This window comes from Alosa pseudoharengus, unplaced genomic scaffold (genome assembly GCF_046254945.1).
Source record: "Alosa pseudoharengus isolate Yale_2024_CS ecotype anadromous, Long Island Sound unplaced genomic scaffold, YU_APseudo_1.1 YU_APseudo_1.1_scf_15, whole genome shotgun sequence".
NCBI classification, from domain to species: domain Eukaryota; kingdom Metazoa; phylum Chordata; class Actinopteri; order Clupeiformes; family Clupeidae; genus Alosa; species Alosa pseudoharengus.
The window spans coordinates 16,371,798-16,399,728 of record NW_027468620.1 but is presented as its reverse complement, the minus strand read 5'-3'; the positions used below and the strand labels follow the sequence as shown (position 1 = coordinate 16,399,728).

Sequence of the window (27,931 nt, the reverse complement as noted above, 5' to 3'; positions counted from 1 at the left end):
GGCACGTTAGGATAGATGCCACTGGTTTTGAAATAGTCCAACAAGAGAAAATGAACTCCCGCAATGCAAAACAACCTGCTGGGAAAGCTGCAGTGAAAGCATCAAGCAAGTCCTCCGGTAAACCAGGTATCCTAGGGTCATTTAAGGTTATGTAGATAACGTATAGGTCCGCAGGGAAACATCAAAAGCAGATTAGACGTGCTTAGAAAATGTTTGCAATACCAATAACATCAATGAGTTTTTTAATAGGCCATTGCCTACATTCATTTTGTTGTGTTAGCCTAATTGTTTATTGTAGGCCTAGGCCTATGTTTATTGTGTTTTAGCTTATGCTTCTCTCTCTCTCTCTCTCTCTCTCTCTCTCTCTCTCTCTCTCTCTGTGTGTGTGTGTGTAGGCCTAGGATTTGGTCCCCTCCAACAGAAAAAAACATCAACCTCCATCCACCCTAAGGGCAAGCAAGTCAAGTCAAATCCATCAGCACAATCAAAAAGTAGGGCTATAGACAAGTGCTATTTCAAGAAAAAGTCCTTGTATATGGCTCTAGAGGCATTTCTTAGTAAAAGTTAGGAACAGGACTTTTTATCATAATTAACATGTGCTGAATCCAACTAGCCCTGTTCCCAAGCAGAATTTTGAGTTTTTGACCATCTAATTAGCATTAACAAAATGGCTGCCAAAATGGTGCTTTTGGGCACTTTCTTTGGACGGGCATCATTATACCATGTAAATAATATTGTTCACATCTGTGCATCTCAGAAATCTCCCGTGGGCAATAAATAAAAAGTAAAGGCTATGAAAAATATAAAAATGCAAAAAAAAAACTATTATTATGCTAATTAGCCTTGTTTTTTTTGTATGCTTGTAGCCTTGTCAGGGCAGCTGTGGCCTACTGGTTAGCACTTCGGACTTGTAACCGGAGGATTGCTGGTTCGAACACTGACCAGTAGAAGCGGCTGAAGTGCCCTTGAGCAAGGCACCTAACCCCTCACTGCTCCCCGAGCGCCGCTGTTGTAGCAGGCAGCTCACTGCGGCAGGATTAGTGTGTGCTTCACCTCACTGTGTGCTGAGTGTGTTTCACTAACTCACAGATTGGGATAAATGCAGAGACCAAATTTCCCTCACGGGATCAAAAGATATACTTATACTATACTTATCACCTTGTGAACCATACTCTTGACTACTTATACTATACTTATCACCTTGTGAACCATACTCTTGACTATGTTTACAGTCCTCTTTGGCAAAGAGTCTGGCCTGGCTTCATTGGTAAACATCTTCGTGGTGGGTGGACACATGTTTGGAGTTTAAAATCATTGGAGTTCCTTTGAACTAATCACGATTAACTAACAAGCTAGCATCATATCCTTGATTCCAAATGGGAAAGATGGCCAGCAGTCACATGTTTCATTTGATTAGATTATCTTAGGTTAGATTTACCTTCATTGTCATTGTGCAGAGTACTAAAAATGTATAAGTGTATGTGCAGTGTACAGTATAAAGATCAGTAGAATATCACTATGTTTAAGTGTAAGTACAGTATGTACATTTATAAATATAAATAGAATACTATGGGTGGGATAGGACCAAAATGTTTCCCTCTTTGTTGTCCCTGTGAAGGTTGCCATCAACATGGACACCTCAACAGGCACAGGCAAGGAGGCACCGGGGGAGGGGGGGGGGTGTTGATGGAGGGGTGTGAGGAACCAGTGATGCGTTGAGCAGTTTCTCTTTCCGGTCGGAGGCAGATCAGTTGCCATACCATACTGTGACACAGTTGGTGAGGATGCTCTCAATGGTGCAGCGGTAGAGGTTTTAAAGTTCACCAGGATCTGAGGTGAGAGATGCTGGTGACCCTTCTTGATCAAGGTAGAGGTGGAGTCCAAGAGAGGTTCACAGAGATGTGGACACCCAGAATCATGAACTGGTGACATGCGCCACCTCAGTCCTGTTGATGAGGATGGGGCTTTGTGTGCTAGCTTTTGACTTCCTGAAGTCCACATTGAGGCCTTTGGTCCTCTTGGTATTGAAAGCCAGGTTGTTGTCAGTGCTCCGCAATATTAAGTGCTGGACCTCCTCCCTGCAGGCTGTCTCATCATTGTTGCTGATGAGAGCAATCACCGTAGTGTTGTAGCCATGTACAGGTATGCAGTTGTAGGTGAAGAGGGAGTAAAGGAGGGCTCAGCACACGGCGGTGTTCAGGGTGAGGGTTGAGTGGGTGAGGTTATCTAATCTAACAGACTGCAGTCTGTTGGTTAGGAAGTCCAGAATCTAGTTTCCGAGGGAGGAATTGATTAACCTGACTCTCGCCAGATGAATTTCGTTCCGCTTAGCTCCGCCTAGCTTCACTCACATCCATCTGGGACCTCTTCCATTGAGAGTGATTTCAGCACGAGATTGTATGGTAGAGCCAATCAGGACGCAGGGCGGGAGTTTCATAGATGTGACATAGCGTAGAAGCGACTGTAAGACTGTTATCAGCGTCACGGGTTGGCTTCGATGTGAGTGGTTGAAGTAGCACGTCAATAGATGACGGACAAGTGGCTTATTCAATCATATGCAAGCATTTTTTGATTAGGCCCAGCCTTCTGAAGCAACACTCCAATGGAATGGTCCCAGATGGATGAGTGGAGCTAGGCGGAACAAATTAATCTGGCGAGAGTCCGGTTAGGAATTGATGCCCAGTTCACTGAGTTTGGTGATCAGTTTGGAGTGGATAATGGTGTTGAATGCTGAACTGAAGTCAATGAACAGCATTCTCACATAGGTGTTACTATTGTTAAGGAGGGACAGGGCAGAGTGAATTGCCGTAAAGATGGCATCCTCTGTGCTCCTGTTCTGGCAAATTCTCTTGAAGCACTCTATACAAAATCTACCTCTGGGTACAAATAAAGTAACTTGAACTTGAACTTGCATTAGTTCTAAAGTTATTCATCTAGCTATTAATTCACAGGACATTCAATCATTTTACCAACACAAAGGTTATGAAGAAATATGGGTAATACTTTATGGTATAAAGGTACATGAATTATCATGAATTCATGCAATAATTAATTCATGATTTATGTATTACTTCATTCCTTATATCCTATGAATGAATTCCTATACTCTCATTCATGACGACCTCATGTATGAATAACACATCAACTAAAGCATTAGGTGTGATGGGTATATCATTATGATTTCTTAAGCATGATCATCATGATTACATGAATGTTAGGTTAATTGCTCATGCATTCATCATGTCTGTGGCCCTTCAACTAAAGTAGTGAATAATGACATGTGTTTAGAGAACTCCAAAGTTATGTTCAAATCAGAATTTGACCAGTGATGACCACATTTTTGGAAGAAAAATAAATAGTCATGATCATGCTTAATACATCATGTGCCCACCGTACCTAATACTTTAGTAATGTGTTCATGTATGAGGTCACAAATGACATACTATGAACTCAGCAAATTCCTGGTGATTAATTAGATATCAATGAATGAAGTAATACATAAATCATGAATTAATTCATGCATGAATTCATGATAATTCATGTACCCTTACTATAAAGTGTTACCGAAATGGGTAAAGGCCTATGTAACTTACTCCGAGACTACATACATTATCAACCTAATTCGCTTCAATTATGTAAAATGTAGTGTAAATCAGGTTTTATGGCCAAGTATACTTGCATATACAAGGAATTTGTCCCATCCATGAATTAGTAAACACACGTGTCACACATTGAAGCACACATTAACCTGGAGCAGTGAGCTGCCTTGCTACAGTGATGCTCGTGGAGCAGTGAGGGGTTAGCTGCCTTGCTTAAGGGCACTTCAGCCGTGGATGTGGGCAAGGGAGAGTAGTGCTCAACCTTTCCACCACCCATATTTTTCCTACTGGTCGGGGATCGAACCGGCAACCTTTTGGTTTCAAGCCTGAAACCCTAACCAGTAGGCCACAATTTTAAACTTTACATTTCATCACTACACATCTTTCTTGACCCTCAAAAAACATAAGTCTCATTCGTCAAATACCATGTGCCTGCTTAGTTTTACAATTTTAACAATTATGTTTTTTCAGGTAATTAGCATAGGCATAATACTAGATATTTTTCTTTTTTTCACAGCCTGTATCCTTGATCTATTGGCCAAGGGAGATTTCTGTGAACAATATGAATTCATTTACATGGTATAATGACATCTGCCCAAAGAAAGAAAGAAAGAAACTGCCCAAAAGAACGGAAAGAAACTGCCCAAAATTGCCATTTTGGCAACCATTTTGTTTATGCTAATTAGATGGTCATAAACTCAAAATTCAGCTTGGGAACAGGGCTAGTTGGATTTAGCACACCTTAATTATATTAAAAAGTCCTGTTCCCAACTTTTACTAAAAAATGCCTCTAGTCATATCTCAAAAAGATCACCTGTCTACTACAGAGCCAGCAAAGAAATTAAGTAAGGATCAGTAAGACTGGTGAATCCAGTGAATAAGCCTAGGCTACTGTTATCCTCTCCCCACTCATTGTCATATATGTAACCTTACAGATGGAGTGGTAAAGCCATACAGCATTTATTGTCTTCTCTTTTCTGAAAATGTTTTAAAAGCATATAATGTAGGCCTATAGGCCTAGATAATCTAAATGTCATAACACAACAAGTAGGCTATTACACTTAGCCAACTTTTTTCTGATGTCACTAATTAGGGCTGTAGGCTATGAAGTGTATAAAACGTATGGGTATGTGGGGTGTGTGTGGAGGAATGTAGCCTATCACATTGAGCTATTTTAATTTGAGCTGCTTTCAGACAATGGTTCCCCATGTTCTGCGCATATCAAGACGTTGGGCCGTAGGCCTGTATCTGAACAACATAACTTACTGAAAATAAATGTTTTTCCACATGACATTCCACATGCAATTTCCTTAGCTTGTAGACTAAAATATCAATAATACCCATAAGTAGTTTATATTTTTATAAACATAAGGTTCATAAACATAAGGTGCATTTTTGTCTCGACTGTGTCTCAACTGTACTCATATTGAGTACAGTTGAGACTGGTACAGTGAGACACCCATTTTTAATTATGTATAGTTAACTAACCTTTCATTGCAAAATTGAATAAATAAAAACACAGCAATTGCAAAGTGTTTTTAATTCAAATTTATTAATTTCATTTAAATTAGCATTGGTTAAAAGTAATAAAACATGAACAAAATATGTGACACAGGAACAGATATGGCGAACAGTACAAATGGAATGTTCAAGTAATAACACTATCAATACAATGTGTCTCAACTGTACCCCGCTGGCCACCTCACACATTTCTCTAGATTTTGCAATGACCTTACATGACACAATGGATTGGAGATATGTGTCATTAAAATTTTCCATGATCAAAGAGGACATTAATACACATGTGCATAGGAAAAATCACAACTTGGGCTTGCTGCGCACACAAGATATTTAAGGAGTTTCAACTGTACACATGTCCCAACTGTACTGAGTCTACCCATGTCTGAATGTAAACATCATATCTGAATCACCTGAAGGGTTAGACATCCGTTTGACAAAGATTTGCTGGCGTGTTCTTACATTTGGAATTTAAGATAGCTCTCCTTCTCTTTTCTCTGTATCACACATGGTTGGAGGATGTTAATAGGGAGCTAAAGGAAACACAGGAAATGATGTCATTTAGCTCAAGTATAGGCATGAGCACAATCTCTCATTGTTACAGCAGACAGTTCCCCGAACAGAAAAGGAGTGTCGAGGGCTCCACTACACAGTAAAACATGAAACACATGCATGTTAACCTTCCGAAATGCCAAAGCAATGAGTTGTTTGTCAAATGTGTGACTCTCCTGCTCTATGCTCAATATTTCTGGATCTTATTGGAAAATGAAGTTAAAAGTGCACGTAAGAAAGATACTGTACTTTCATAAAGATTCAAAGTCTTTGCTAGTCAGAACAATTCCCATTTCTTTTACATTACATGATTACATTTAGCAGACACTTTTTGACCAAAGTGACTTACATATGTCAGCCATTTTACAAGGGACCACATGCTTTGTCCCTGGAGCTACTTGGGGTTAAGTGCCTTGCTTAAGAGCACAACGGTGGAAGCCGAGAATTGAACCAACAACTTTCAGGTTACTGCACGCTAACCCAGCTCCTTAACCACTACACTACCACCGTCCCACTGCTGTATCTGCTGTATAATTGTGACTTTTAGTGGCTGACGCATACCATTAAAAAAAACCTTCCTATTCTGAAGTTTGTCAAGCACTGACAGGTTTGCCTGGTCACACCACTCTGCGTCTGCCTCTACCATTAGGAGGGATTTACCTTTGTAAAACAATGTTGCTGTCTGAAATTGTTTTTGTTGACTGACAAGGTCGTGTATGTTTCTGGTATGTACAAATGCACTGTGTCTGCACTGTGTCTGTGTGTTTTTGCACAGGCACTGAGCCGAGCCTGGAGGACCGGGCCGCCTTGACCATCCAGTGCTTCGTGAGGCAACTGCTGGCCAAAAGAACGAGGGAGCAGAAAAGAAAAGAGAAAAAGGAATATGAGGACCTCATGGACCGCTTAGAGAAGGAGGTTCGAGCCATTCCTTGCATGCTAAACACATACTGGCCAGTCTGTGAAAAAAGCCTTTGGCGCACAGTACTACGAGACATATCAAGCCTCGAGGTGAAATAGACTTTCTGCATGTTTTTGCGTGTGTGAAGCGATTTCTATGCAAATTAAAGGGCAACCGGTTGTGAGGTCAGAAGTCCTAAAGGATTTACTGTAGTTAAGCTTAAAAGCTGAACAATATGTCACTACCTAAAATGTGGAAATGCTTGAGGCCTCACACACATGTATTCAGGCTATTTTACGTTCCAGAGAGTGTATTTCAGTATGTGTGTTTTGCACTCTTCTTGCACTGCATACGGTACATGTCTCAGGAGAAAGGTGTTTGTGGAATGTGTCAGTGATGATGCGTTTCCTGTAGGCCTTTGTTGCCCTGGTGCGGCGGGAGCAGGAGGAGGCGGAGCGGGAGAGGATGAAGGAGGAGGAGGAAAGGAGAAAGAAGAAGGAGGAGCAGCGGTTGCGCAAACGGCTTCTAGAGGCAGCCTTCGATGGCGAGGAAGAGGAGATACTGGCTGTCCTCAGAGAGGTCAGACAGCCACAACAAAGATAGCCTGGCCCCACCCACCCAGATCTTCTTTCAGGGAGATCTAGTCTGGAACAACATAGTTCATAACCGTTTAACTCAGACAAGGAAAATGCCAATAAGCGATGAGAGAGGAAGACAAAACCAAAACTTATTGTAATAAACAGTAGCACCACCACCTGCAAACATCAAAAAATGCAGTTAGTATTAGTGCCCATCACGATGCAAGTGTTGGAAACGAATCCCAATAATGAGTCACCAGACTCTATTCACTTTGTGAATGAGTTTAGATTTTTCCAGGCCACAAGAAAGAAAGGAAGATACCAGAATATGGAAATACAGTAAATGGTAAAGTAAAGAAAGTAAGGGGGAAGAGAGTTACATGTTGTTACAGCTGTGACTCTAACCCAGTACACTTTTTTGTTAAATTCACCGAATTGCTCCTTGCAGTCCTCTTTCTATCCATTCTATGTGTGTGCTCCAAACAACTCCAGTTTGCATACCATCTCCTGATTCAGTAAATAAGTATAAGTATATATACTTTTTTGATCCCATGAGGGAAATTTGGTCTCTGCATTTAACCCAATCGGTGAATTAGTGAAACACAATCTGGCCATATATTCATTCCTCCAGAGACACAGAAGGCAGAGGTTCAATTTGACTGGCTGCTGAGTGCAAAATAAGCCACCTCTACTCAGTATCACGGATTGTTCCTTTAAAAAGTCATGTTGCCTCTTCCAGAAGTGGCAGTTAGTAATTGAGTGAAGAAGGGCAGAATAGTCTCTTTGTAGCAAACCCCTAAAAAATGCCCGGTGGATGTCTGCTGCGACAAGTAAACTTCTGCCTGTTGCCTAGGTTACAGAGCGGGACACGAAGCAAGGCGTGGGATTTGATGAAGCCGGGAAACGCCTACGGGCCCTCAGCCAGCTGCGGATGATCAACTGCACCGATGCTAACGCCAACACGCCGCTCTCTGAGGCAGCAGGCGGGGGGAACCCTGAGGTCATCACCATGCTGCTGGAGAGAGGGGCTGATGTGAACACGCAGGTAAGACAGGTCCAACCTTTGCCTGAGGGATAGACTATGCCGTTTCCTCTGAGTGTGTGTGCATGTGTGTGAGAGGGAGTAAGGAATAGTGGAGAGAAAAAAGGAGAAATAGTACCATCCTTGACAAGGGATGATGAATGATGATTAGTGATTAAGCGTTTCTTACTCAGACCACTGAAACATCCACACCCTCATCCCTATGACTAACCTGATGTAGTAGAATGGAGGATTTTTTGTGCATACAGAAATGTGTATGCTCGTTTTTTTGAATGGTTTGGAGCAAATGTATACTCCATATACATATATGACTGCACAATGCTCTTTTATACACACAGTGACCTTTGGGGTTTGTCTATAGGGAGCCTTTGGAAGGACTCCCATTTACAGAGCAGCTTTTGGGGGTCACCTGCATACAGTGCAGACCCTCTTACAGTTTGGAGCAGATCCACGCACTCATGCTGACGATGGCAGCACTCCAGAACAGGTGCAACTACGACTGCACAATGCACAACTGTACTGCACTTTACATTTTTATGTGTTCCCACTCATGCTTCTCAGGTATGTTTGTGTAAGCGCACTGTGTGCTTAAAAATTGTGCACAAGCGTATGTGTGTATGTATAATGTGTGTCTTTGCATATAAGTTCCTGGTGCTTCTGTGTGTGTGTGTGTGTGTGTGTGTGTGTGTGTGTTGTGTGCAGGTGGCTTCGGGAGAGGCAATAATACAGACTCTGCAGAGCTGGGACGTAAGCGTGACTGATTCCATGCTGAAGAAGATGGAGGCCGAGCGTGAGAGGAGAGTGGGAGAGGAGCGGAAACTGCAGGAGGCAGAGACTGAGCGGTGAGCGGCTCCTAGCCTCTTCTCTACTTGCTACTTCACTATACAGTAGTTTCTGAGCTATGAACCACACACCATGGTACAGTATATCATTATCAGACCCTTTCATAATAACATGGTTCTTTAGGATTTATAGTCATCATGATATTATATTGTTTGAAATGTCGTTGTCAGAGAATATTTTGCTACATATAGTTGACAAAATTCAGCTTTGTTACGCCATATGTTTCTGAATAATGAATGATGGGTATCACTAACCGGCAGCCTTGTATCGTTACACATTGAGGGTTAAAATCTTAGCTTACAAATCATTTTTTAAAATGTGTTTATCTTCAATAAGAAGAAAGAATAGTGTGGATGTATGTTTCAATGTTCATTTGTAACACTCATTGTAACATTACAGAATAATATTGTTAGTAGTCTGGGGTAGGCCTGCTTCTAGCAGGCACCTGATTTGATTCAGTGTGCGATGGCAGTCATGGCTAAATTTGCTCATGGAAAAGAACTCAAAAGACCTTTTGCCTTGTGATGCTGTAATTCGCCAAGGGGTTGTTTTTACCATGAACTAATGTGTCTGACTTTCCCCACACTTCATTGGGGAAAATGTGCCTTGTAATGAAAAATGTTTCTGTGTTAATAAAATGACTCCAGAGATCATATTGCAAAATCAAAACAAATATTCAGGCAGACTATCAGCATGGAAAACTTTTGTATCTGTGCCTTTTTGACCCAAGACTTTGATTGGCAAATTCAGTTTGTTTGTGTGGCCCTGGAGCAAAAATCAGCAGACGACTGTATGACTCTTATGAAGATAATGTAGGGGTAATAGCCACACCTTTCACGGTAGGTGTTTTGCATAGATGCTGAATTTAAACTTTTGATGAAAGTTTGACACATGAAATCCCCAGTGGTGGCCCTCTGCCAGACGAAGGTGATTGCGCCACGTTTCCCCTATCTTACATCACAGCATGGATACGGTAGGCAGGCAAGTCAAACAAAGCACTCAAACAGTGCAAAAATATAATGATGATCTCACCCCTGCGTCAGCTTAGCACAAGATCGTCACGATAGAGGAGGAAACATCAGGCGAAAGAGTTAGGGCTCAGAGTGGCTTCCCTCTCTTTAACTGTTTAACTCTCTATCCGTCTCTCTCTCTCTCTCTCTCTCTCTCTCTCTCTCTCTCTCTCTCTCTCTGTCCTCTGTCTTCCTTCCTGGCTGTTGAGCTCTTACATCCTCCACAGTAGCATAGGGGCAGGCAGGAGTAAGGCTAGTTGACTTTCCCACATGTTGATTGTCCACTGCTAGGAACTTTGGCACAAACCAACAAAGGCCTGTGTTTTCCCTCAGCCTGAGAGGGGAAGTGGAGCGGTTGCAGAAGGAGCACGAACGCAGCCAGAAAGAGGTAAGGAGCGTACAGGCAGGGGTGGGGAGACGAGCAGGGAGGGGGCCTGTGAGCTGTTTCAAATACCACTCAAACAGAATGAAGATGTGAGCTATCACTAGACTGGCTTAAAATGTAGTGCTATGTAATGCAATGCAGTGCAATGGACAAACATACAATATGGAAAAATGCATTTTATTTGAAATGTTTTACATATATATTAAAAACAGTAGGTATTAGGTGCCCCTTGCTAAATAAAATCAACATGTAACTGTAGCAGACCTTTAGTTACGTTTTCAGAAAGAAATCATGGCTCTGATGTCAAAGGGAGAGCCAGAGTACAGAGTAGAGCTGCTCCTGCCCTGTCCTTTGCACAGATTGTGCAGTTTCTTAAAATTGGCTTGCTGGCAATTTCCACTGGAGTGGAATGTCCAAAAGAAATGTCAAATGATAGAACATCACTAGGATTAGACTTGGATTTAGACCTGCTGCATGCAGAGAAAAGACTGCTTAAATATGTGATATATTATCTCTTGCTAAGCACTCACTTCTGTGTTTTGTGTATGCGGGTATAGAAGAGACATTCACAAGTGTGTGTGTGTGTGTGTGTGTGTGTGTGTGTGTGTGTGTGTGTGTGTATGTGTGTGTACGTGTGTTGTGTATTTAGCTGAAGAAAGCCTATACTGAGTTGAACAAAAGGATTACGGAACATGACAAGTGTGAAAGGAAGGGGATGGAGCAGGCTAAAGTCACCCTGCAGGTAACCTTTAGTCATGTGACATTGCTCACACCAAGAACAGGTGCCACTGGGCTCCAGCTTCCCACTTTCCACCTTTTTGTTGCAGTTCCAGTGTGCAAATAGGGAACATTCAAATATTTGCTTTAGATCCAGTGTTCTATTCAAGTGTTGAGTTCCAGACTACTTTATGAGACCAGTTATCAGTGTTTAACAAAAGGTGTAGTAAAGTTTGGAATGAACATTATATTTGTGTGTGTGTGTGTGTGTGTTATTCAGGTGGTCCATGATGCAGAAGAGGTCTTGGCAAAGGCCCAGCTTTCAGCACAACAGGCCGCAGACCAGTTGTCCCAGGCCAAACTCACCCTGAGGGAGCAATCTGGAGGAGGTCCGTGTAGACCATAGAACACTTAGATATACATGTACTTATGCTCTTCCATTTGAACACATTATTTATGCTTTAATATGATATCATAATATTAAACAGACTGTTAGATGACTGGAGGATTGAGGAATGTTACATAAATCTACAGATAACACTGATACCATTATCTCAGCCACATAAAGTGTGCATTTTGTGTATTTCATCCCTTTAATATATGTCTTCAGATGCTGTTATTGACTGTGGAGGGGTTCGTTGCCTGCTCAAGGACTTAGATGACGTCCTGATAAAAGATGTTGGGGGAAAGGTCAAACAGGATGGGCGGTGAGCCACCGCTGACATGCACATGGCACAGACACATACTTGCATCTCACATGCGTAAAGCACGTCACTTAAAGGTCACCTCAGTTTGAGCCGTCAAGGTACATTGGGAGAAGATTTGCTGGGGAGGCTGCTGTAGCCTTTCCAGCAATGCAAAAAAGGGCTGGGTGTGTGTTTCCCCGTCTCCCTCTGGGTGTGAAAAAGTCACGTCACACCCGTGTGGTCTGACACAGCTGCTCAAACAAACATTCGGCCATTTTAGAAAGCCCTCCGTCATCCTGGCTGGTCTGCTACAACTCGCATGAAGGTTTGATCTGACCCAGATCAAAGATGGTCAAAGAGGTACCCAGCCGGAAGACTAATACATCTGTTTGAGAGTGTTGTTTACGCTCCTCCCAGTTTTCCTTTCAGTGAAATTTTGTTTATTGTCTGCTCATCAATGCTCCTTTTGTTTGTGGCAGGTGGAAGTGTATTCTGGCTTTGATATTTACACTACTTGTATGCATTTTTTAAAACGTGTTTTGCGTGTGTGTGCATCCTTGTGTTTGTGTGTAGATGGCCGCTAATTGTGGATCCATCAGGTCAGGCAGCTACCTTCATGCGGTACAGAGACACTAATTACCTGGATGCCATGCATCCTGAGAACATGAAGCCAGACACTCTTAGACTGGCTCTGCTGGGGGCTATCCGGTGAGTTCTGGGTTAAGTGACTGTCACAGTCTTAGTCAAGCTGCTAACTCAATGCCATGGAGTTACCACTTTTGTTGTGCTTTGGAATCCTACCAACTGAGAATATTTAGCATATTACTGTGATGATATGTTTACAAGTTGCACACAATTATCCATCCATATCTGCCTTTTGTTTTCTGCTGACAAAACCTACTCAGCAACATTCTTACACCATGAATGTTTCAGGGTAATGACTGATGACTTTGGTTTATATGCGTGTATGTCCAGAAAATTTGCAAATCCATATTTGCAGTCGTACATCTTATCAGTGTTAAGAGATTTTATTGTCTATGTCTCCAGTCGCTGTTATATAAGTTCTAATTTGGGAGCTATGGGCAGACATTTGGTTAACCATAGAAGATTGGCTAGAGAACAGTATCACATGCAGGGTTGTAATTTTGGTCCCTGTGATAATTTATGTCAGGGAACACGATGCACCATGTGAGTTTGGAAATGGATTAAAAGCTTTTAAACTATTACCAGTATCTAATCTGGTCTGAACTGGACTTTATGTCTTTGATCATATTACGGTAATGTTTATTGATGTCATTCTATGTCACTTTGGACAAAAGTGTCTGCTAAGAACAACATGGTAAAAAAGGAAAAGTCAGGGCTGTCCAATTTATCAACCCATACTACATTACAATACCATGAAACAGTCTAGTTTTGAATGAAACACAATCTTATTGTGTTCAAATTAATTGAATCACCTAAGGTAATATATATATATATATATATATATACTGGAGGAAAAAGGAAAAGAGGGTTTGTAACAGTTACTAAACTACAAAACGTGAAATTGAACAATGAAAATTTAAAACATAAAAATTAAACAAACTCATTTTTGTTTTTCAAACACAATGTTATTAATTTGAACTGACATATTTTGCCACAGCAATGAATTTATCCAACAGAATCATGTAAGATTAATGTGAAGCACTTAAGCTCTGAACCAGTAAGGCAAATTAATGCATGGGATGCTTTGGTGTCACAATTTCATTGTGTTCCCATGAGTCTTTGCAAGAACACTGAGAATCACACAGCTAACAGTGTTGCCAAAAGTTTTAACATGAGTTTTCTTAAAGAGGCTCATGCTTAGAGACCAGTAGAAATTGGAGCTGAGTGGTATCTTATGTTATTCTTTGAGATTAGCTATGCTTTGTTCCCACCATGAGAGTGTTGGTATTGAGCATTCACAAAGTATCAGTGGTTTTATGGCACTTATTTCAACCTCAATAAATGCCTTTGAAATGCTATGGCACAATATATTCATGTTTCATTCTAAGACTTCATCTTGAAGTCTTAAATATCAAAGTTATCTTCCTTTAATATTGATGTTGCAATACTAAGTACATCTGAATGCCTACTCTCAGCACATGCCACCTGTATAACACAATCACGTTGATATTCCATGAATATGTAGGTCTAAGCCTAATCAATTTCATTGGAATTACTTGGTCAAACTGGGTTATCACAGCATGAATCAATTTTGTAAACCGAAAGAGAAATGCTGGACTAATTGTAGATATTTCATTCATGTACACAACGATGTTCACAATAAAATCAAGTAAATCCAGCGATTCATTTTTTTCAGTGTATAAACATAAAATGTAAACATAACATGACAAACAAGTATATATACTCTTTTGATCCCGTGAGGGAAATTTGGTGAATTAGTGAAGCACATAGAACACAGTGAACACACAGTGAGGTGAAGCACACAATGAGCTCACAGTGAGGTGAAGCACACCTTAACCCGGAGCTGTGAGCTACCTGCTACAGCGGCGCTCGGAGAGCAGTGAGGGGTTAGGTGCCTTGCTCAAGGGCACTTTTTCGGTGCTCAAGCCCACATTTCGGTTACAAGCCCTAACAAGCCCTAACCAGTAGGCCACGGCTGCACCCAATTTAAGCCAATACATGTTTTATGTTTTTCCCACTTGGCTGTAGATATGGCAAGGCCCTGGTTATCAATATGATGGATGTGGATCTCTTGGAGACTGTGGAGAACCAGCTGAATCAGGTGTCTCCAGGTCTGAGTTCCCAGCTGATGAGCAAAAAGCTCCTGCAAGAGGAAAGGTAATGTAGGCATCAATTGCCTCCATTTTAGAGATTCCTCAAAAAGACCTCAAAAATGTCAATGAGATTCCGGTATCTAATTTCATTCATGAGGTGTTGGCTTCAGGACTGTCAGCAGTAATGACAGAGCTTGATTAGAAAGTGGATCCCTGTGGAGGAAAGCCTGCTAAACCACTCACTATAAACCTTACCTAATTCTGAAACATTAGGCAACAGTAGGCCTACTTCACTGGAGATGGATTCTGAAAGTTTTATAGTAATGACACTGCAGTGCATGATCACTGAATAAAGTTGAAAATATAACAGTGTGTCGCAAATGCCAACAGGTACCTGAATCTGGTGCGGTCCACAGATGGACCCCAGTACTCCCGCACAGAGTTCAGGCTAGACCGACTGGAGGCATTTAGCCTGGTGATGGTGACTAAACAGCGCCACCCCTCGGATGCTCTGCTTACTACATTTTACCCCATTGAGATCGCTTTACCAGAAAAGAAAACATAATCAGTGTACTGTTGTTTGACTGAAACTGAAAGTCATCAATATTTTTATGAAAGAGATTGCATTAAACCATTGTCTCCAAAAAAAACTTTTTTTCTTTTCTTTTATTTAAAAATACTTTAATCAGTGGTGTAAGTATACTGTGGACAAGATGTTGACTTAAGTTTTGTCATTTTAATTCAATCTTTGGTTTAAATTGTGATAAATGGGTATTTTAGAAGTTTAGTTTTCATTGTAGTCTCCTACACTAATGTCAAATCAGTTGGACAAGGTCTGTCAATGCTGGCAATCTCCTGCATGGTTTTTTTGTGGGAAATGTGCACTCAATTTTTTGCTTCAGGTGGTATTGGAGTCAGATACACCGTATACAGGTGCTATAATTATAGGTCATATAATTAGAATATAATCAAAATGTTGATTTGTCAGTAATTCCATTCAAAAAGTGTAACTTGTATATATTCAATTAATTACACACAGACTGATATATTTCAAATGTTTATTTCTTTTAATTTTGATGATTATAACTAACAACTAATGAAAATCCCAAATTCAGTATCTCAGAAAATTAGAATATTACTTAATACCAATACAAAAAAAGTTTAATGTTGGCCAACTGAAAAGTATGAACATGAAAAATATGAGCATGTACAGCACTCAATACTTAGTTGGGGCTCCTTTTGCCTGAATTACTGCAGCAATGCGGCATGGCATGGAGTCGATCAGTCTGTGGCACTGCTCAGATGTTATGAGAGCCCAGGTTGCTCTGATAGTGGCCTTCAGCTCTTCTGCATCGTTGGGTCTGGCAATCGCATCTTCCTCTTCACAATAGGCCTACCCATAGATTTTCTATGGAGTTAGGGTCAGAGGAGTTTGCTGGTCAATTAAGAACAGAGATAGATGGTCCTTAAACCAGGTACTAGTAGCTTTGGCACTGTGTGCAGGTGCCAAGTCCTGTTGGAAAATTAAATCGGTATCTCCATTAAGTTGGTCAGCAGCAGGAAGCATAAAGTGCTCTAAAATTTCCTGGCAGACGGCTGCGTTGACCTTGGACCTCAGAAAACACAGTGGACCAACACCAGCAGATGACACGGCACCCCAAACCATCACTGACTGGAAACTTTACACTGGACTTCAAGCAACGTGGATTCAGTACCTCTCCTCTCTTCCTCCAGACTCTGAGACCTTGATTTCCAAAGGAAATGCAAAATTTACTTTCATCAGAGAACATAACTTTGGACCACTCAGCAGCAGTCCAGTCCTTTTTGTCTAGCCCAGGCGAGACGCTTCTGACGCTGTCGCTTGTTCAAGAGTGGCTCGACACAAGGAATGCGACAGCTAAAACCCATGTCTTGCATACGTCTGTGCGCGGTGGTTCTTGAAGCACTGACTCTCCAGCTGCAGTCCACTCTTTGTGAATCTCCCCCAAATTTTTTTAATGGGTTTTGTTTCACAATCCTCTCCAGGGTGCGGTTATCCCTATTGCTTGTACACTTTTTTTCTACCACATATTTTCCTTCCCTTCACCTCTCTATTAATGTGCTTGGACACAGAGCTCTTCTTCTTCTTCTTCTTCTTTGAATTTTAACGGCAGTTTGCATCCAACTAGTTGCATTACTGCCATCTACAGGACTTTTAATGCATTACACTATATTCTGTTAAATAAACCAGTATCCATTAAAAACTTAAAGAAAATTATTTTTCCCCTCCCACTTGACCCTATTTCTAAAATACCTTTCAGAGATAGATCTTCTACTCCAATCCCTCTCAAATCTCTGAACAACTCTTGTCTGTAGGAATCATATTTTTTACAGGACATTACAACATGATGCACTGTCTCCAGCTCCTGACAAGAACATAATCCATTCTGATGTTTAAAACAAAGAGAGTACTGTTCAGAAATGTATGTCCTATTCTCAATCTTGCAAAAATAACTTCCTCCTTACGTCTCATCTCCTTTTTAGAAACATTAACTGAGTCAATACCCTACTAGATATAGAAAAAAGGTGCCTCCCTTTGATTTCATGTTCCCAAAGCTGTTGCCATTTTAAAATAATTTCCTGCCACACAATACTTTTGCCTTCTGACTTAGACAGATTTAGGTGGACATCTATAGCTTCCTTTTCCACAGCTTTCTTGGCTAACTTATCAGCCTTTTCATTTGACCTAATGCCCACATGAGCTGGAACCCATAAAAAAGAAATGTCTACCCCCCTCCTTTTTACATCTCTTATTACCAGTAGAATCTCATATATAAGGTCTTGACGACTCTTTGATAAGCCTTTTCCCAAACTATTGATAGCTGATACAGAATCACTACATATCAACACTTTACGGGTTTGAATCTGTTCAGTCCATTGTACTGCCATCAAGAGTGCATATAACTCTACTGTAAATACACTAAGAAAATTTGAAGTTCTTTTAAAGGTTTGCATATTCCAACCCTGAACAACAAAAGCTGCCCCTGAAGCACCAGATTCTTGATCCTTTGATCCATCTGTAAAAATTAATAAATGCTCTTGATAATTTTCTTGTACATGACACTGAAATACATGCACCAAATCCATCTCAGGATTTTCAGACTTAAACTTAAGCAGCTGTAAATCTTTCTTTGGGAGCTCTAGTTGCCATAATGGAATTGAAGGCCACATTACTCCTGAACAGAAGCTCTTATCCAGAATAGACAGTTCTTGAGCCACAGTCTCCCCCGTCCATCCAAAACATGACAGATTTGTCACTTCCCTCTCCCAGCTTGGTTGAATAGCAACTTTAACTGGGTGATCACACCCTTGACCCATCAAATTTACCCAGTAGTTTGCCTGCAGCTGTTTTCTTCGCAAGTATAATGGTATCTCTCCTGTTACTATCTGTAAAGAACACACTGGTGAAGAGCGCACGGCTCCTGTACAAATTCTTAGGGCTTTCGCTTGGACTACATCTAGTCCAGCCAAAACTGACTTGGCTGCAGATCCATATGCCAGACACCCATATTCAATTCTAGCTCTAATCAAATAAATATAAATCTGTTTCAGAGAAGCCATGTCTGCCCCCCAGTCCATTCCACTAAGACACCTCATTAGATTCATAACTCTTTTACACTTGTCAATAATCGTAGATACATGCTCCCTCCATGTAAGTCTAGAGTCAAAAATGACACCAAGAAATTTAAAACTTTTAACCCTTTTCAAGTCCCTGCCATACATCTTTAGTTTAAGACTTTCATCAATTTTCTTTCTAGTAAAAAACATCATTCTAGTCTTCTCAATAGAGAATCTAAAACCCCACCTCTTTCCCCAGTTCTCCACTAGGGTTAAAGTTTCCTGTATTTTCTTCAGAGTGTACTGCACATTTTTCCCCCTTCTCCATAAGCTACCATCATCTGCAAATAATGACCTTCCAATACCTGGATCAACTTTAGAAAAAATATCATTAATCATTATATTAAATAATAATGGACTTATGACGCTTCCTTGAGGAGTTCCATTTTCAACTACCCACCTTCTGGACATATCTTTTCCTATTTTTACCTGAATACTTCTATTACTCAAAAAATCCAAAACCCAGTTAAACATGTTTCCACCAATACCTAACATATGCAATTTAATTAAAAGACCCTCTACCCATAACATATCATACGCTTTTTCCACATCTAAAAACACTGCCACCACTGTCTCTTTTTTAACTTGAGCTTTTCTTATTTCATCTTCAAGGCATAAGATTGAGTCAATTGTACTTCTCCCCTTCCTAAAGCCACTTTGGCAACTGGCCATCAGTCCCTTTTCCTCTACAAAGTGCATTAGCCTACCATTAACAAGCCTCTCCATTAATTTGCCTAAATGAGAGGTAAGAGCTATTGGTCTATAATTAGTTGGACTGCTAGCATCTTTTCCTGGCTTTCTTATAGGAACAATAATTGCTTCCTTCCACCCTGAAGGAATTTTCCCCTCCTCCCATACTTTATTAAATAAATGTAAAACTTCTTTCAAACCCTCTTCACTAAGATGTCTCAACATGTTATAGCACATCTCATCTTTACCAGGAGCAGAATCATTGCACCTACTCAATGCACTTCTTAATTCACTCAGAGTAAAAGGAACATTATACTTATCTTCTAATTTATCTTTCTGTTGAATAACCTCAATATACCTACTCCTTGTTTCTTCTCTACTCCTTTTTTCTTCATCTGTTAAATTATTAGAACTATGTACCTTACTAAAAGTATTAACCATCATTTCTGCTTTCTCCAAGTTTGAAATAGCCAACTGGTCTCCACTAGAAAGAATTGGATAGGACCATTCTCTCCTATTACCTTCCATCTTTTTAATCATTCCCCATATATCATTTATATTAGTAGTGCTTCCAATTGAGCTACAAAACTCCCTCCAATATGATCTTTTCCTCTGCCTTATTGTCCGTCTTACTGCTTGTGCTTGTTTATACTCAATTAAAGGTTGAAAATTATGGGTTCTTTTTAATCTTCTAAATGCCCTGTTCCTTTCTTTAACAACCTCTTCACAATTAATATCCCACCATGGTACCACTTTTTTAACAAACTTTCCAGAACTCTTTGGAATAGAAATCATTGCTGCCATATAAATACTCTGCCTCAACTCAATTTCATTTCTCTCAACATCCTCAAAGTCTTGGATTAAATTAATGTACAAATCACTTGTTTCCTTAAAACTCTCCCAATCTGCCTTTTTAAAAATCCACCTTCCATGACTCTCTTCCACATTCAAACCTACATCAATATCCAGTTTAAGTAGAATTGGGTAGTGATCACTTCCAACAGTACTCCCTTTATGCACTTCCCATTCACACCTTGGAACCAATCTACTAGATAAAAAAGTAAGATCTAATATTGACTCTTTACCAGTTCTGACATCAATCCTAGTCCCACTACCATCATTTAAACAAACTAAAGATCTACTATCCATTAACTCTTCAATGACTTGCCCATTATTGTCTATCCTTTCTCCTCCCCACAGAGTATTATTGGAAGGATTATTGGTGCTTCACTCCCCTCCCTGAAGGACATTTACACCACCCAACTCACCCGCAAGGCGACCAAAATTGTGAGTGATGCAAGTCACCCCGCTCACAATCTGTTTGATCTACTGCCCTCTGGGAAGAGGTACAGAAGCCTGCGCTCCCGCACTACCAGACTCACCAACAGCTTCATACACCAAGCTGTTAGGATGCTGAACTCTCTCCCTCCTCTCCCCCCTCCACCCTCAGCTACATAACATCCTGGACATTGGACCCACAATGGCCGCCTGCACCACTCCACTTGCACACTTGTACACTTTGCAACTTGTTGCTGTTGTCCTGAAAACACAACACTTCTGCTGCTCTTACATAACTTGCACCACTATGCCACTTTATTTCTTACTTAGGTCAAACAGAACTACCTCAGCCTCTTATTGGCCTGACTTTGCACTAGTATTTTATTTTATTGACTGTCTATGCACAATTTCAACCAAATTTTGCTGCTCTTATTTTTTCATTATATGTGCCCTCTTATTTACTTATTTACTTACTTTTTTGTTTACTTGAATGTTATGTTTGTCTGTGGACTTAAAATTGGTAAAATATGTCTTGTCTCCACCGTGGGATAGTGAGAAACGTAATTTCGATCTCTTTGTATGTCTGGAACATGTGAAGAAATTGACAATAAAGCTGACTTTGACTTTGACTTTGACTTTGATTATGCGCATTAAAATCCCCACACCATATAACATTATTCCTGTCCTGTCCTTCTATCTCTTCTAGTTTATTTAATTCCAATGGTTTACAAGGGTTGTAATAGTTAATTATTACTACTTTCTTTTTATCTGCCCATACCTCCACTACCACATACTCTTGTTCCTTACCTACACCCAATACTCTATAAGGTACACCCTGTCTCACAAATGTAACACAGCCCCCACCATTTCCTTGCTCCTGGTCTCGTCTAATGGCAACATAGTTAGGCAAAACAAAATCAAACCTAGGCCTTAGCCATGTTTCCTGGATGCATAATACATCAGGCTTTACTGACCTACTAACTATAAATTGTTTAAAATCTTGACCATTAGCTAACAAACTCCTTGCATTCCATTGAAGAATTAACATAAATAATATCATCCTATAGCTCCCCCTTGATTTGGTAGCATCCCACTAAGGCCATCTCTCACCTCTTCCCACTTTAAACCGGTCATACCCAAGTGATGGACTGCTGCTTTTGTAATAATTTGTATCCTTTCTGTTTTTGACTTCACCTCAGATGTAGCATTAATCACCCCTGCAATGAAGATCACTAGATTCTTCTTTTCCTCCCATTCTTTTTCCTCCCTTTCTTTAAGAGACTCTTGCCTCGGAGTCCACACTTTTCCTGTAGCTTCCCTTCTCACACCGCTTCCACTAGCTCTTGTATGCGCCACCCTTTTAACTGCTTCTACATAAGTAACTTTGTTCTTTATTTTCATATTATGAATTTCAGTCTCTCTTTTCATTACTTCACATCCCCAGTAAGCTGCACTATGAGGCCCTCCACAATTACAACACTTAGGTATAGCTTGTTCCCCACACACCCCATACGCATGAGCTCCACCACATTCTGCACATCTTTTCTCCCCTTTACACATTTTAGCTACATGGCCAAATTTTTGACAATTAAAGCATCTCATTGGTTTATGAGTAAACTCTCTCACATTATATCTCATATACCCAAAGTAAAGAACTAGGGGCAACTCTTTAGTACTAAACTGAACCACAACTGACTCAGTTTCCGTTTTCTCAAACCCCCTTGTCAAACGCTTGGCACTTTGAACAGCATCACACTTTTCTTTGACATTCTTAACTAGCTCTTTCATATCCACTGATAAAGGAATCCTAAATCACCCCTTTACTCCCTTGATCACCAACTTTCACACTCTTCGTTACTTTTGATTTTCCAACTATTTGCAATTTTTCGGCCCTTCCAACCTGCTCTTCAGAGACACATCCAATCAACAAATTGCCATCATTCAAAATTCTAGCATATTTCACTTCTCCCACCTGATTCTTAATTATCTTTGTCAACTTTATCGGATCCATACTCTTAACTCCTCCATCCTCCTCAAACCTCACAACAACATTCCATTTCTCCTCCTTCTCCTTGTTTTCCCTCAACCTCTTAGCTTTAAGCACCCTCCTAATTCGCCAACTACCATCATCCTCATCTAAGTCCTCCATACTCCAACAATCCTCCTCCTGATTTCCCTCCATGATAAGGAAATATCAGCAAACGCACTGTATACCGGACCTATACAGGCCGTCGGCCAATGCACTCGCAAAATATTTCTCAAATCAAACTAACCCCGATACAAAACAAAAGAAAGAAAAAAGGTAATGCTGCTTTTTTGATTTTACAAAACACCGCTACTCCTGTTTCAAAACTTTGCTTGCTTCAAACAAAACGCTCCCGCACCACGAACACCAACTCTCGAAATGTAAACTTCAACTCTCCACATTGGTGTCCCCACTTCTGGCGTTTGAAAATGCGTTCGTCCTCTCTCACTGGCTTCACGTACTATCAATCAAGTCGGACACAGAGCTCTGTGAACAGCCAGAATCTTTAGCAAGGACCATTTGTGTCTTGCCCTCCTTGTGCAAGGTGCCAATGGTCGTCTTTTGGACAACTGTCAAGTCTGCAGTCTTCCCCATGATTGTGTAGCCTACAGAACTAGACTGAGAGACCATTTAAAGGCCTTTGCAGGTGTTTTGAGTTAATTATCTGATTAGAGCGTGGCACCAGGTGTCTTCAATATTGAACCTTTTCACTATTCTAATTTTCTGAGATACTGAATTTGGGGTTTTCATTAGTTTTCAGTTATAATCATCAAAATTAAAATAAATAAACACTTGAAATATATCAGTCTGTGTGGAATGAATGTATATACAAGTTTCACTTTTTAAATGGAATTACTGAAATAAATCAACTTTTTGATGGTATTCTAATTATATGACCAGCACCTATCTACTACATAAAACAGCCAAATGGATGTTGAATCATTTCACAATGTTGAATGTTAAATAATTTCAAGTACTGTAAACACAGTGCAAAGACAAGCACAGTAAAGTACTGATTTAGGCTAATAAATGTGTATTTTAAAAGTGGTTCCGTTCTCATCCAATGACAACTTGCAGAGTAGTGTATTATGTCTATGAGCATTCTCTGCTATGAGTCTAGTAGTCTAATATGTCCCTTTGCCTTCCCGTAGTATTTGCAACATCGTAGGCCAATGACAAATCAGATGGGCGGGGTCTGTTAACGCGGGGAATCTCCTGCATGGTTTCCTGTGGGAAATGTATGCACAATTTATTTAGAAGTATTAATAGTAGTATATAGAAGTATAAACAGTTCATTAGGATATTTTGACGCGTCCTTGGCTACCTAAGTGCACGATTTATATAAACATCCCAGAAATGGCAGGGGTTATCCGGAGGCTTGACGAAGTGGTTGTGAATCGTATTGCAGCTGGGGAAGTTATTCAAAGGCCTGCAAACGCGATTAAAGAAATGATTGAGAACTGGTAAGTTGGCTTTCATTATTTTAGCAACAGGTAGTATGGGATAGTTGGTCAGGTTTTCATTCAATCATCGCTTGGTTGCAATGTCAGAGTAACGTTAGCATACTGACAGTTACATTAACGTTAGCGTAGCAGCTACTGCTAATGTGTCATTATTAGTAGGAAGCTAACGTTGGCGATAATATTAGCAAGCATACCTACCGAGTTCGTTTTGTGTCAGGGTGGTGTCCGCACTAAAGCGTTAAATCAATTAATTTGTGTGCAGTTTCTCATTACATTGGTCTTATTCCCAAAATGTCTTTTATGAAGTTTGGATGCAAAGTCTACAAACATCCAGGTGACCGTAAAAGACGGAGGGCTGAAGTTGATCCAGATACAGGATAACGGCACGGGCATCCGAGTAAGATTGGTTTTTCGATATTTGTCAGAAATGTGGGATCAATGCCCTTTTGAGTGCGTCCAATTCACTACTGATTTGTGTAATTATCTGCAGAAAGAGGACATGGAAATTGTTTGCGAGCGCTTCACAACGAGTAAACTACAGACATTCGAGGACCTGTCTACCATAGCAACCTACGGTTTCAGAGGAGAGGTTTGTGAATCTCCTATTAGACACGTGATAGAGCTTATATGCGGATGAATAACAATGTCATACACGTGCAACAGTTTTCATTTCACTTTGCCTTTTGCTTGTCTCAATGCATCTTTGGTTTTGCAGGCACTTGCCAGCATAAGCCATGTGGCACATGTCACAATAACAACCAAAACAGCAGATGCAAAATGTGCCTACAGGTAGGTCCCTGCTTATACGGATACTGTTGGGAGTAGTTAGACAACACAGTATAGCTAAGTACTTTATTAAAGATATCGGCATATATGCTAAATAAAATAGACAATAACAATAAAATAATGGAGGCCAGAGAAGTAAAAAGTAATATACAGCAACTGATCAGATTTTAGATGTTTAAAGATTTGACATGCATCACAAGGGTAATTAATCTCATGTTGTGGTTCACAGAGCCAGCTATAGTGACGGGAAGCCGAAAGCCCCACCAAAACCCTGCGCTGGCAACCAGGGCACTCAGATTTCTGTGAGTCACTCTACTCTCTTGGGGTGGGGGAGTTCAGTGTCAGCGTTCAGTATCACTTAACACCTTTAGTCAGCACAGTGTCATTGTGATTCAGCACAGATTAGCGCCCCTGACACAGAAGAGTCACTCCACAAGTGTCTGCCGGAGCAGTGCAGGCTGGCAGTGTGTCGGGCATGCTCTAGTGATGACAGATCAGGAATGCTACTACTAAAATGAGCGTTTGATAGACATGCCTGTTTCACTTTTAGATTTAGTAATGTCACAACAATTCTGAGATTGTCCCTGAGAGGAAAGCAGCTCTGTGTTGGTTTAGCCCTTGCTAAAACCAACATGGCTTTGCCATTGCTTTGCCATTGCTTTGCCATTGCCTTGTTTGTAGTTAGTGGCTAACCCTGAGTGGTAATGAAAAGAAGGGGAAACAGAAGCGATTTCTGCACATACTAAGGAATGCTCTTCCTACAGGCGGAGGACCTCTTCTATAACATTACCACCAGGAGGAAAGCTCTGAAGAACCCTAGTGAGGAGTACTCCAGGATTGTGGAGGTGGTTAGCAGGTGTGTGTGTGTGTGTGTGTGTGTGTGTGTGTGTGTGTGTGTGTGTGTGCGTGTGCGCGTGTGTGTGTGCGTGTGTGTTAGTGTGTGCATGAAAAAAATGTGTCAAAGGACCTCTGTGTATGTCTGTCAGTTCTCTGTCAACACAACTTGCATCATTTCACAGGTATGCCATCCACAATTCTGGCAAGAGTTTCACTGTTAAAAAGGTATGATCCCCGCTTCACTGTTTTTTATTTTTTCTGTATCTATTTTCCATTATGTTCAGTTTGCCTAGGCCCTTAAATATGTCATAATTTCCCTCACCCATATATATGATCTCTTTACACTGGGTTGACAGCAAGGTGAGATGGTGGCTGATGTCAAGACTCTACCCAATGCCACCATACTGGACAATATTCGGGTGATATTTGGAGTGAATGTGAGCAGGTAGGTACATAGATACTCTATCTGTTTTTTTTTTCTGTTTTACTTAAACCAGGACATGCCATTTCTACTCTCGTAATTTGACAAGATTAAACAAATACAGTCAACTGAACTGATTTGAAAGGATTGATATGTCTGTTCATTTACAGAGCCCTAGAAGCAGGGGTATTAGTTGTTATATCTGCAGCACATCCCTGTTGAAAACAAATTTCTTTACAGATGGAAAAAAAGAAGCTAAAGTTTGTACTTTATCCACAGGGAGCTGATAGAGATTGGTTGTGAGGATCAGAAGTTGGCTTTTAAGTTGAATGGCTATATCTCCAATGCCAACTACTCAGTGAAGAAGTGCATTCTCATCCTCTTCATCAATCGTACGTATTCACCTCACACTCTACTTCTGCCTTCCTGACTTAACCCGTTTCACTATGAACAGCTGTGTTAAATGATTGACTCTTTGTGGGTTTTAAGATCGCTTGGTGGAGTCCAGTGCCCTGAAGAAGGCCATTGAGACGGTTTATACTGCTTACCTGCCTAAGAACACCCACCCTTTTCTTTATCTCAGGTATTTACTGGCCACACACACACAGACACACACACACACACACAGAGACACACACACACACACACACACACACACACACACACACACAGAGACACACACACACACACACACACAGAGACACACACACACACGCACACAGAGACACACACACAGACACACACACACACACACACACACTTGATTTGCAAGAGTGCTGCTGGTGATCTGTTTGTGTCATGTAGTCATATAGACAAACCATTTGGGTTTGATTCCTGTCCCTCTCCTAGCTTAGAGATCGCCCCCCACAACATTGACGTGAACGTCCACCCCACCAAACACGAGGTGCACTTCCTGCATGAAGACTGCATCATAGAGAGCATCCAGAAGCACGTTGAGAGTAAACTACTGGGCTCCAATACCTCTCGCACCTACTTTACACAGGTACTCGGCTTTCTCCACACTAAGCAAGCTGACTGAAGCGTATCGTGGAGAAATATGCACTTTTCTTGTAGAAGAACGTTATTGTGAAACTACTTTATTGTATTTTATTGTTAAAAACGAGGAGGTAAGTGGTTGGATGTTTGGTGCTTGACCGACAGTGGTATTTGACTGCTCCTGTCCTTCCGCTCTCCACAGACACTGCTTCCTGGTCTGCCCGCCTCCACCAGTGACCTCAAGCCGCCCGGCTCCTCCTCCGAGGCCAGTGAGCGGGTTTACGCCCACCAGCTGGTCCGCACCGACTCCAAGACCCAGAAGTTGGATGCCTTCTTGCAGCCTGTCGCCAAGCTTCCTCCTGTCGCCTCATCCTCCTCTTCCTCATCTTCGATGTTGTTGTCTTCCGCCGCTGGGCTGAGCGGTGTCCCCTCGGCTGCATGTGCCTCTTCAGAGCTGCAGGACGAGGAGATGCTGGATGCTCTGGAGGAGCTGGACCCTAAAGAGAGCATGGAGACCAGCAACGCTGATGCTGACGCTGATGCTGATGCTGCACCCAGGTCAGTGCAGTGTTTAAGTAGTGACGTGGGCTATACTACGAATCTCGAGTACAGGGTTAGCGAGGTATGTTGCGCTCAAAGCCAGGGAATTCTGTGACACGAAAGTGGCTCTGTTATAGCGTCGCTGTATCACCATGGTGTCTTATGCTGCCAACCAAACCTGGTCGGGAGCAGGTTATGTGCAAAGTTATAGCTCAAATCGTGTAAAACTACCTCCCACTGACCAATCAGTTATCTTGAAAAACGAAGTTATCTCACGTGTAGGATTCTGTCATATGTCTTACAGGTGGAGCTCCGCCTCTACACACTTCACTATGGACGACGTGCATGCCATACAACATCTGATGACAATCGATTTTTTTTTATGTTATAGGCAGACACTAAAAATGACCGCAGTGTATTGTAGACTACGCTATCGCTCATAAATGTGAAAGTAATTGCTTTTTTAATATAGGCGGTCTTGTGCGTCTCCACATTTCACGATTGGCCAACATCATCCCAACACCAAGAACACGCAGATCAGATCTGAGCTGAAAGCCTAGTTTGACAAATATATCACATAACTGCTATCGTAGTATCACTTAACTTATGCCCCTGAGTCAAGGCTTTGTGTAGCCTCGATATGTCTAAAT

The 27,931-nt window shown here is 41.1% G+C and overlaps 2 protein-coding genes across 2 annotated transcripts in view; both read left to right on the top strand.

The window, feature by feature from the left end:
- Positions 1–50: 50 nt before the first annotated feature.
- Positions 51–15,224, top strand: LOC143124775 (IQ motif and ankyrin repeat domain-containing protein 1-like). Its single transcript, XM_076286481.1, has 14 exons — positions 51–126; positions 396–491; positions 6,445–6,584; positions 6,982–7,146; positions 7,999–8,190; positions 8,549–8,674; positions 8,890–9,029; positions 10,374–10,428; positions 11,075–11,167; positions 11,423–11,531; positions 11,753–11,849; positions 12,402–12,536; positions 14,523–14,651; positions 14,978–15,224. The coding sequence occupies exons 1-14, from the start codon at positions 51–53 to the stop codon at positions 15,150–15,152; spliced, it is 1,728 nt and encodes a 575-aa protein (XP_076142596.1). The 3' UTR covers positions 15,153–15,224.
- Positions 15,225–23,384: 8,160 nt separating this feature from the next.
- mlh1 (mutL homolog 1, colon cancer, nonpolyposis type 2 (E. coli)) overlaps positions 23,385–27,931 on the top strand; it is an 8,036-nt gene continuing 3,489 nt past the window's right edge. Inside the window, exons 1-12 of the mRNA XM_076285056.1 lie at positions 23,385–23,701; positions 24,008–24,098; positions 24,192–24,290; positions 24,417–24,490; positions 24,717–24,789; positions 25,252–25,343; positions 25,507–25,549; positions 25,681–25,769; positions 26,025–26,137; positions 26,235–26,328; positions 26,595–26,748; positions 26,944–27,299. Coding sequence (XP_076141171.1) covers positions 23,595–23,701; positions 24,008–24,098; positions 24,192–24,290; positions 24,417–24,490; positions 24,717–24,789; positions 25,252–25,343; positions 25,507–25,549; positions 25,681–25,769; positions 26,025–26,137; positions 26,235–26,328; positions 26,595–26,748; positions 26,944–27,299 — 1,385 coding nt within the window. The 5' untranslated portion in view covers positions 23,385–23,594. The remainder of the gene's footprint in view (positions 23,702–24,007; positions 24,099–24,191; positions 24,291–24,416; positions 24,491–24,716; positions 24,790–25,251; positions 25,344–25,506; positions 25,550–25,680; positions 25,770–26,024; positions 26,138–26,234; positions 26,329–26,594; positions 26,749–26,943; positions 27,300–27,931) is intronic.

What these genes read in the sequence shown, in the direction of transcription:
- LOC143124775 (XM_076286481.1), top strand. Translation starts at nt 51, where the DNA reads ATGAACTCCCGCAATGCAAAACAACCTGCTGGGAAAGCTGCAGTGAAA. An exon ending in AGGCTAAAGTCACCCTGCAG is followed by an intron (nt 11,168 to 11,422) that starts GTAACCTTTAGT and finishes TGTGTTATTCAG; the next exon opens with GTGGTCCATGATGCAGAAGA. An exon ending in AAGCTCCTGCAAGAGGAAAG is followed by an intron (nt 14,652 to 14,977) that starts GTAATGTAGGCA and finishes AAATGCCAACAG; the next exon opens with GTACCTGAATCTGGTGCGGT.